Below are 9,980 nucleotides of genomic sequence, written 5' to 3'. Positions count from 1 at the left end.
GCCCGTGTGTGCACCATTTTCCATCCCCACCCCCCCCCCGCCCCCGCCCCGGGTCTCTGGGTCAGTTCCCGATGTGCGGGAGCCCCGCCTCCTCGCCCGCGGCACGGGGGCCCCCGTCAGACGTCTGGATTTTCGCCAATCAGATAGGTGAACGGGGTATCAGAATGTACTCTTCGCTTGTATTTTTCCTGCCACGAGTGACGTCGGTCATTTTCTCTAAGTGCAAAGACCACGAGCCCCTTTTCCTGTGAACCCTTCCCGTCTTGGGCCCACTCTCCCGGAGGCCGTCTGTCATTCTCTGTCCCACATCACATGTCCTTTACGAGTGGGTGCTGTATCAATCCTCCAGCCGCGATGGGGGTCGTAAATTCTCCTTCCAGCTGCTTGGTTGTCTTTTTGACCTTGCGAATTTCAGGCATCGTCTCAATTTCAAGCACAATTAGACGTGTTTTCCCTGCTTACAGGTGGTTGCGGAATGAGACTTTCCACAGGATCCGCGTGACTTCACTTCAGCGTTTATATTTAAGCCTCTGACCCACTCAAACACTACTCCCGTCTGCTGTGTGTGAGACGGATCCGAACTCACTTTTTTCCTTCCTTCTCTACGGCCCTCCTTCCCCAGTTCTTCCACCATTAAAAGACCATCTTCCTCCTTCGGCTTGGGATGTGGATGTGCGGACGCAGCTCGCTCATTCACGCGTTCATTCAGAAAGGACTGACTGAGTGCCTGCTGTGTGCCCTGGCCTGTCCCCTGGGGCCCCGTGGTGGCTGTCTCTCCGCCTCCCTCTGGCTGTCTGCCGAAGCGTTGTACTTCCAGAGAGGCTCCCTAGTGCCAGCCTGGAGTCTCCAAAGTGCCCGGCACAGGCTGGGACCCACTTCATTCATTTTTCTGCAAATACAAACTGCTGGCTGTGTGCGGGCAGCACCCAGGGGTGGGGAGTCAGGGGCGAAGGGCCAGACTGCACTGTATCCACCAACACAGGTGGCTTTCTGGTGGGGGCGGGGTACATGAAATAAATCAGCCGGGGGTGCTCAGTGAAGACCTGGGAAGTGTCCTGTAAGTGACCCGTCCCTGACACGGCTAGCAGACAGTTATCCGTCTGCCCTGGGCAATGTCCCAAGAGAGGCTATTTTTTTCTGTTCCTCCCCCAATGCTCCACTTCTGCACCCCAGGGTGCAGGGAACCGGACGCCAGGGGCAGTGCGGAGGACCTTGCAAACCTGACACCCACCCGCACCCGGGGAAATCCACAGGCCCAGCCGCAGCCTGGGACAGAGGGCCAGAAGGACAAGACGCCCATCCTGCACGGCCCTTGAAAACACCTTGCCATGACCTGCCCAGCGGTCAACCCCACCGACGACCCCTGACAGACACTTCCGGCAGCCTCCACCGGGCTCCCGCTGGGCGGTCCTGACCGGCTTGCCTCCCGGGTCCGATGGCCCTGGTGGGCACGGAGCCCACCACATATTTCTCCCCTCACAGAGCCAAAGGGGGGGGGGGCAAAGGGGGGGCGCGCAAAGTGTTGGAGGAAGAGCTGACAGGCCGCCCTCCGGGCACCGAGAGGGTCAGTCCGGGCGTGCCCTAGGGCGCCCCTCTTTACCTCTGTATCCCCACCCTCCGTCCGGTAAAGCGGGTGCCCGAGCCCCACCCGACTGGCCTGCCCGGCCGCCCCCGGCTCCATCGAGGTCGCGGCACCTGCCGCCCGGCGCCTGCCTTCCCGGGGCTCCGCTGGGAGCGCCTTCCCCGCGGCAGGTGGGCGTGGGGGGCGGGGCGCGCGCGTGGGCGCGACGGGGGACAGAGCGGAGGCGCGCGGGACGGGGCGGGCGGAGCAGGTGAATGAGACAGGGCGGGAGGAACAGGTGGGCGCGCGGCGGCGCGGGAGGGACCGAGCGGGCGAGCGGTTGCAGGCGCGGGGCCGGGGCAACCCCGGAGCGCCGACGGTCCGGGCGGGGCGTCTGGCCGGGGGGGCGGGGCGCGCCTTCCCCGGGGACCGGCCCTCGGCCGCCACCCCCTCCGGCCCCGCCCCCCGCGGCCGGGCGGGGCGGGCAGCGGTCCCCCGCGGCGGGGCTGGCGGCAGCGGCCGCCCGCACTGCGCCCAGGCGGCCGCCCTCGCCGCAGCTCCGGGTGCCGCCGCCCGCCCGGCCCCCCGCGGGCGCTGCCTGGCCATGGCCGCGGCCTCCTCCCCGCCCAGGCCCGACAAGAAGCGCTGGGGCTGCGGCCGCCTGCCCGGCTCCCGGCGGGGCAGCACGGGCCTGGCCAAGAAGTGTCCCTTCTCGTTAGAGCTGGCGGAGGGCGGCCCGGGGGGCGGCGCGCTCTACGCACCCATCGCGCCGCCGGGCGCCCCGGGGCCCGCGCCCCTCGCGTCCCCGGCCGCGCCCCCGACCGCCGCCGACCTTGCCCCGCGGCCGCCCGTGAGCCTCGACCCGCGCGTCTCCATCTACAGCGCGCGCCGCCCGCTCCTCGCGCGCACCCACATCCAGGGCCGCGTCTACAACTTCCTCGAGCGCCCCACCGGCTGGAAGTGCTTCGTGTACCACTTCGCAGTGTGAGTAGCGCCGCGGGCCTCGGCCGGCGGGCCCCGGGGCTCCCCGCGGGCTGCGGAGGGGCGTGCGGGTCCCCCTGTCTCCTGCCACCTGCTGCCGCAGGGACGGTGCCAGCTGCGTGCGACCCAGAGCGGCCGGGAGGGAAGGGAGGGCTTCATGGGGAAAACGGCGACTCTGAGGAGCCCGTCCCTTGGACTTCAGGGACGTGTGGGTCTGACCCTGTGGGGTGGGAAGCTTCCTGCTGGCTCTGCCCGGGCGTGTTGGGGGGGGGGGGGGAGGTGGCCCGAGCCCAGCAGTTGGCTCCGTGCCTCCCTGGAAGGACGGTCCAGGTGTTAATCCTTCTGGGAAAGACCGCCGGCCGGGGCGCTTGCCCTTGGGTGCAGAGGAGAGAATTCCTCCGGGTCGCCTGGGACCCAAGATGCGGGAGCCCCCAGGAGGGGAGGGGCCCAACTCCTGCTGGTCCAGCAGCGTCTCAGACCCTCCCAGTTCAAGGCAGTCCACGTGTGGTGGTGGTGGTGGGGTCTCCCGGCCAGGGGTGCAGGGCTGCCTCCCAGGGTGACAGGCAGCGGGGTGTCCCTGAGGGGTCCCCCTGGCCGCGGGGAGGCCCAAACCCCCTTCAGAGATGCGAGCTGGTGAAGCAGCCTGGAGGAGGAGGGGAGGGGCGGGGCGGGAATGTTCCCCGGGGTTCCAGCCCTCAATCAGAGGAGGCCGGGCACCGGGGAACGCAGGGCCCTACAGGCGGCACCTGGCCCTGCTGCGAGCCAGGTGCTTCTGATTCACGCTGTGGCGTGCCTGTGTGGGGCAGGGCCCTCCCTTCTCGGGGGTGGGGGCACAAGGAAGTTCCCTCCTCGGGGCCACCCTCCTCACTGCCTGCCTGGAGCCCTCCCCTGCTGTTGCCTGGTCCTACTTCCTGGCTGTTCAGCCGGCCGCTGCTTGGTATGGTGCCAGCCTCGGGCCCGTGAGCCTTCACGGGGGTTGGGGGGGGGGGGCTCTGCCGGGGGGCACGTGGGTTAGCCTCCCTCTAGTGACAGGTGCTCGTCTCAGCAGCCTTGGCTGGCCTGTGGCCGGGAGAGACCTGGTTGGGGGAGGGGGGCGGGCGTCGGGCCCTTCATTCTCCCGCCGCCGAGAGACCCCCGGGCCCCAGGGAGCATCGTGTGGGGAAGATGAGGCAGGGTGGGGGTGGGGCGGCCTCAGCTTCGCACTCCGGCTCCTCTGTGAGTGCAGGCGGTACCTGGGCTGCTGCCGACCCCACCGAGGGTCTTGTCGGCTGACAAGTCTCCGGGACGGTGTCCCCAGAGGCATGGGAGCCTCTTCCCCACCCCGCCCCCACCTCCCAAAGAGTCAGAGGGTGCCCGAACCGTGTCGGTGGCCCGTCTGTGGGAGAGAGTGGGTGGCCCTGCCCGTGGTTGCAGCAGTGGCTTGTTTGGGGCTTAGGGAACATTCGTGTGCGTCCACCCCGAGGGACCCCACGAGTCAGACACCGGCTGTGGGTGCCATGGTTCCCACGGGCTGCCTGTCTCCTGGCCCTGACCTGAGGCGCCCAGGGGTGGGATGGACCCCACAGCCAGGCCCCAGAGAAAACCCTGCCCTGCAGCCTCTCGGTCCCGGAGCCCCACGTGCCAGCTCCCAGCAAAGGCGGGGAGGCATGCCCGGGGGTCTTCCCGGTGGCGTGGCAGTGCCTCCGTGCCCCTGGAGTGCTGCCAGGACTAGGGGCCTCCGGAAGACCCCCGATTCGCATCCTGGGGATGCAGGCCTGGGGGCGCACGTCCCCCGGGCTCCCTGGCCGTGCCGTGTGGAGGAAGAGGGCTCGCCGCGCCCCAGAGGAAGTCTCTGCTTACACTTGTGTTTTCTTCCTGATTCTGATTGTTTAGCCCTCGGAAGTGTGCTCAGCACAGCGCCTTTGCCCGGCCTCTCCGGGAGCTGGCGGGCAGGGGTGGCTGCTGGGGATGGTGGCTGAGTGGCTTCCCCACGGGGCGGGCCAGGAAGGGATGCTCCTGGAGTGGCTGTGTGACCTTGGGTCAGTCATTTCCTGCTCTGGGCCCTGCCCTGGAGGAGGCATGCCGTGGCCCTGGAGGGGGGGGGGGTGGACCCCCGCTGCGGCTCCCCACCCCCTCATGGGCCAGGGCTGGAGGTGACCCTGGCCGGGCAGGGCGTGTGGCTTGTCTGGGGCCTGGGAAGCTTGCCTCCGTCACCCCCGGTGTCTCCAGGAGGTCAGCAGGCCCTGGTCACTCTCCTAATTGGCCAGTGACTTGAGGGGACCTGGCCTTCGAGCTGGGATTGCAGCAGGGGCCTGGGGCTGGGTGGCCTGAGCCCAGACAGAGCCCCGTGAGAGGGGGGCACGGCATCCGCTCCGGCCCCGGTGCGGCTGGAAGGAGTGGCCGAGATGGCGGCAGAGAAAGCCCTGGCCTTGCTGGGCTAGCTCGTGCAGGGGCAGGACAATGCCACGGCGGCCGGGCTCGGTTTCCTGGCCTCGAAGGGCCGGGGCCCCGGGCGGGCGGGCGGCTGTGGGAGCCACTGTCCCAGCGGTTCCCGCGAGCCTGGGCACACTCTTCCGGGGGCCGCTGGGGAAATTAGCCAGGATATCCTGTCCCCCCGCCCCTCCCTTTTCGGGGAACCCCTGCTCCGGCCAGCCCCGAGGAGAGCGGCCTTTCCTGTGTGTCCCCGGCCTTCCCTGGGCCGCTGGGGTCAGGGAGCAGGACTCTGTCTGCTTGGGCTTCCTGCCCTCTGGCCCCCCGGCCTTCCGAGGCCCTTTGCACCCCCACCGCATGGCGGCTTCCAGTCTGCCGAAGGCGCGGGGTTCCCGGTCTCCCCGCTGATGGGCCACAGTGGAGCCGGCTGGGCAGGGGAGAGGTTTCCCTAGCCACCCTATCCTGGGTGCTGGGCCAGGCCCCCACCTCCCTCTGTAGACCCCCAGGGGTCCGTGTCCTTCCCCTGAGTGGTGAGCCTCCGGGAACCCCACCTCCCCTCTTCCTCCCTCTTCCTCCTCCTTCGTCCTCTCCCCTCTCCCCTCTCCCCTCCAGCTCTGGGAGCTGCAGGGTGATGTGTGCTGAGTCTTGTCCCTTCCCGCCTCCTACCCTCCCACCACGGTGGCTGCCTGATCCTGGGCCAGCCCGCTCCCGGGTGCCGGCCAGGTGCGCAGCGCCCCCCACAGGCAGCATCGACTCTGGCTGCCCTGACGTTGAGAGCAGGTGCGGCTGAGAGGTTTGAGGGAGGGCCTCAGGGCGCGTGGAGGGGGTCCTGGCTCTCAGACTCCGCGGGGCGCTCCTGTCCCTGTCCCCCTGCCACCCTGCCTTTCCTGGGCTCCCAAGGAGGCTTTGGCAACACCTCACGGCGAGTGTGTGTTAATCATTGACGTGCTGGAAGTCGGCCTGGTGGTTTCTTGGGCTGTGTGGGGGGCGGGGTACCGAGGACAGCTGTCAGGCCTCTTCCCACCGCCCCTTTGAGCCTCCCCGACGCGTTCCTCTGCCCCAGTGCTTGGTGAAGCTGGGAATTCCTTTTAGTGCCTTTCCCCATGTCCCCTTCTCTAGGGCCTGGTCCTCTGGTCGTGGCCCGGCTTAGTTGGGGATCCCAGGCCACGAGCCCGAGATGGGGGGCAGGCGGGGAGGCCTGTCTGGAGGCCACGAGGAAGGTGGGAGGAGAAGAGGGACGGTCCAGGGGTGGATGAATTTGGAGCCCGGGCCAGAAGGACCTCCGAACACATGCCAAGGTCCGGGGGTCTGGAGGCCACGGGGCTCGGGATGCGGGGAGCATGGCCGGGGGGCGGGGATGGGGCCTCACGTCTGAGCACGTCCATGGCTGGGCAGTCTTGCCAGGTTCCTTCGCTCTCTGTGCGTCCCCGCCTCTGTGGCGGCCTCGATGGGCTGCTGGCACCACTCGGGAGCGTTGCTCAGACGAGAGAGAATGTTCTCCTGGGCCTGGCCCCGAGTCGGTGGCTCCCTGTGGGCTCTGCCTGTCCCTCTGCGGGTGCCGGGGTGCTCTAGGAGGGACCCCTTTGCACTCGCTGCCCCCACACACTGGACCTTAACTTGCAACAGGGTGTCACAGGGGCTGGGCGAGGGCTGGGGGGCTGTCCTGGGGAGGACAGACGTGAGGCGTCTCGGGGCTGCTGGGTGCCCGTGGGATAACCTGCCTGTGACTGGGGCGGTGGGGGGGGACACCGGGGTCCCGGGGCCTGGCTGTGTGTGGTAGGAGTGCTGGCATGGGCACACGGGTGCTCTCGTTTGGGTTGAAAGGCTACATCACCGCCCTGAACCCCGAGACTGGCAAATGGGGCTGTATTTAGAGAGAGGGCCTCTGAAGAGGTGGTTAAGGTGACACGGGGTCACCGGGGTGGGTCCTGATCCCGTGTGACCGGGGTCCTTGTAAGAAGAGGGTATCGGGACCCAGACACGCACAGAGGACACGGGGAGAGGACGGCCGTTCGCACACAAGGAGAGAGGCCTCGGGGGGACCCGGCCCTGCCCACGCCTGGACCTCGGGCTCGGGCCTCCAGGACCAGGGGACGGGACAGTGACTGTCTGTGGTTTAAGCTGCCCTTTCCGTGGTGCTCTGTCGCGGCCACCGCAGGAAACTCCCGTGCCTCCCTGCCCGGCAGGGCTGTGCTGCCCGTGGTCAGGGTGACTGGGGCCCAGGAGCCGGCAGGTCCCTGCTGTGTGCCATCCAGGAAACGGGGAGCAGCTGTAGAGCAAGCAACCGGTCACGTGGAGCTAAGCAGCTGAGGGCCTGGAGTGCCGCGTCCCCAGGGATCCGGGGTCCAGCCGGGCACCTGGTGTGCTGCTTCTCAGGGACTCGAGTGCCCGGGATCTCCCTTCTGTTGCAAGAGCCGGCTCCCAGGTTCACTGCTCTGGTGCTGGGCCTCTTTGCTGGCACGCACGGGGGGCGGCCAGGCCCTCGTGCCCCAGGGAAGCCACCGAAGGCAGGTGTGGTCCGGCAGGCGTGGGGCCCGAGGGTCCCGGTTCACCAGCTCCCTGGTGACAGGCCGTGGTGCCCTGGGAGCATGTTCTGGATGGCGAGGCGCGGACGCGCGGGTCCTGTGCCGGGGTGGCCGCTCGGGGAAGCCCCCTGGCCCTTCTCAGACCCACGTTCGGAACCAGCTTTTGGCTGGCGTGGCGTGTGGCTCGAGAGCCTGTGCTCTGGCAGGGGTGACGTGGCCGGGACGAGCTCACGTCTGGCTGCTGGGAAGCGGGAGACGGTATCCGAGGACAGCTGTCTGCGAGGACCCGGGGGGGCATCATGTGGGCCCTGAGGTGACGCCACACAGAAGCTTCTGGAAGCTCCTGTGCCCCCGGCCGCTGCGGCTGGAGGAGAAGTGAGAATTTCCGCACCCCTTGAGCTCAGACGCCACGGATCTGGAGGGTCAGCTGGGTCTGGGCTCCCTCTCTGCGGGGAAACCACTGAGTGTGGAGGAGGCCCCGGGTCCCCAGGGCACCTCGGGCGACCATCCACACCTCCTCCACCAGCGAGGGCCACCACTTTCTGTCCCGAGGCCTCCCCAGGGGCTGTGAGCAAGCCCAGATGTCATGAGGGCAGGGTGGTCCTGGCTGGCAGCAGGTGTGGGGGCTCGGTGACCACCAGGGACACTACGTGACCCGAGCCTCAGGAGCCATCTTTACGTGAGACCTTCCGACCTGTGAGAGGACCCGCCCTCTGCGCTGGTTGTCCTTTGCCGTGGAGCCCGGGAGACGCGGGCCCTTCTCTGAGCCCGTGTGGGCACCTGCTGTGGTGACCGTGCTGGGGCACAGGGTCCTGGCTCCCCTCCCTGCCCCCTGCCCTCCCCCCACCCCCACCATAGGAGTGGAGGTGATGAATGGTGCTGGGTACAAACCCTGGGGCTCAGAGAGGGCAGGTGATGTGCCCAAGGCCACACAGCCAGGCGTGCCCAGGGCTGTTTGGCTGGAAAGCCCGCAGCGCCCCTTGCGATCTGGGCCGGAGCCCGGGCAGCCCTGCGGAGGCCCCGTGGGGCAGTGGGGAGTGTGGTGTTGACCCGTTCGTTCGTCAGGGACGGAGAGGGACGGTGGCACCGGGCACGTGGGAGCCAGGCCCAGCCTGGAGGTGCCGCTGGCCGGTGAGCTGACCGTCAGCGCGTCCTAGGTCTGCCCACCCTGGGTCGGGGGGTGGTGACGGGCCTTCAGAGGCCTCTGCCTTAGAGCTCTGCCTCCCAGAACCGCAGGCCGCTCCTCCCCGTGGAGCTGACTGCCTTTCTGCCACCTCTACCCCCGAGCTGGGACCCTGGTGGCTCAGCAGCTCTCGGGTGTTAGAAGATCTGAGTGGGTGATGCTGATGGGGGGGGGGGCTGCCTGGGTCCTCCCCCTCCTGGCACCCCGCAGGGCAGGCGCTCACGACAGGGTCACCTGGCATCCGGCCTCAGCAGCCGGGGCCCCGAGAGGCCTGGGCCGAGGCGCTAGGCCTGTTGCCCAGCAGCTCCGAGCCCACAGACAGGTCGGGCCTGATGATATGTGTCTGCGGGTATTTTTATCCAGCGGCATTCCTGAGCTTGGGAAAGCGGTGTGCCCGAGAGCCCTGCAGGCCCCGAGGTGTGTGGGAGGCCGTGGGGGGTGCTTTTCAGAGCACTTTCCTCAGGGACTTCTCTGTGCCCGGCAGCCCTGGCTGGGGGTGGGCTCGGAGCGGCTGGGGGCGACGGCCCAGGGCCACGCAGCGCCTGACGGCGGGTGAGGCCCCGGTGTCTGACCCCTCCCTGCCGCCACCCGCCCTGATCTGCGGAGCCGGCCCAGCCCGGGGCAGAACTCTCTGAACGGGCCCCCTGATCTGCATGCCCGTCCACCCCGCCTGGGTCGGAGGGCCTGCCCCTGCTCACCCGGGACTCTGGACCTGCCTTTACTGTTCAGCCACTTGCAGATGGGGAAACTGAGGACTGGCCCCTTGGCTCACGCAGCCCCTGGAAACCTATTCCACGTCCGCCTGGAAGTTTGTGGCACGTGAACGTCCTCGATCAGGGCGAAGCCCCTTTCCCGGCATCGTGCCCGGTGCGCGCCCGGGGGCACCCGTACGCCCGCCGGCCCTCACCCCCAGGCTGTAGAGGCTCCCGCTCCACAAAGCACCTGGCGGCCGCCTCTTAGATGCTCCCAACAGTGGCTCCTCTGCCTCTTCCCGCTGGATTGGCCACCAAGTGCCGCACGGAGGTCTACGGGGAGACTGAACACAGCAACTACGGCCAGGCCGGCCGGACAGGAACCCTCCCTGCAGCCCCGGAGACGGCCGGCCACACCGGAACTCCCACCCCACCCAGTCCCGCGGGGGGCTGCACCTTTACCTGTAGGATGGGAGGGTGAACAGGAGGAACCCCGACCCGGGGGACAGGCCCCCGCCTCCCAGAAGTGTCCCCCGTGGCAGGGGGTGCAGCAGGGGGCCCCTGGGGGAGCCCAGGAGAGCTTCAGGGGGTGCCCGGGGAACCACGCGCTTCGAACGTTTGATGTGGAT

General features: G+C 68.6%; 1 protein-coding gene across 10 annotated transcripts in view; it reads left to right on the top strand.

The window, feature by feature from the left end:
• Positions 1-2,032: 2,032 nt before the first annotated feature.
• KCNQ1 (potassium voltage-gated channel subfamily Q member 1) overlaps positions 2,033-9,980 on the top strand; it is a 320,665-nt gene continuing 312,717 nt past the window's right edge. For 3 of the 10 annotated variants that reach the window (XR_009250165.1, XM_058690024.1, XM_058690023.1), the window contains exon 1: positions 2,035-2,545. Coding sequence is in view for 9 of the 10 variants with exons in the window: in XM_058690024.1 (XP_058546007.1) it covers positions 2,166-2,545 (380 nt within the window). In the remaining variant the exon portion in view is untranslated. Of the gene's footprint in view, positions 2,546-9,980 lie in introns of all 10 variants that reach the window. The other 7 variants (XM_058690025.1, XM_058690018.1, XM_058690016.1 and 4 more) reach the window with 4 other exon arrangements.

The sequence above is a fragment of the Neofelis nebulosa genome, chromosome 10, assembly GCF_028018385.1.
Source record: "Neofelis nebulosa isolate mNeoNeb1 chromosome 10, mNeoNeb1.pri, whole genome shotgun sequence".
Lineage (NCBI taxonomy): Eukaryota > Metazoa > Chordata > Mammalia > Carnivora > Felidae > Neofelis > Neofelis nebulosa.
Note: the sequence above shows the minus strand (reverse complement) of the source record. Positions and strands in the feature narration are given on the sequence as shown.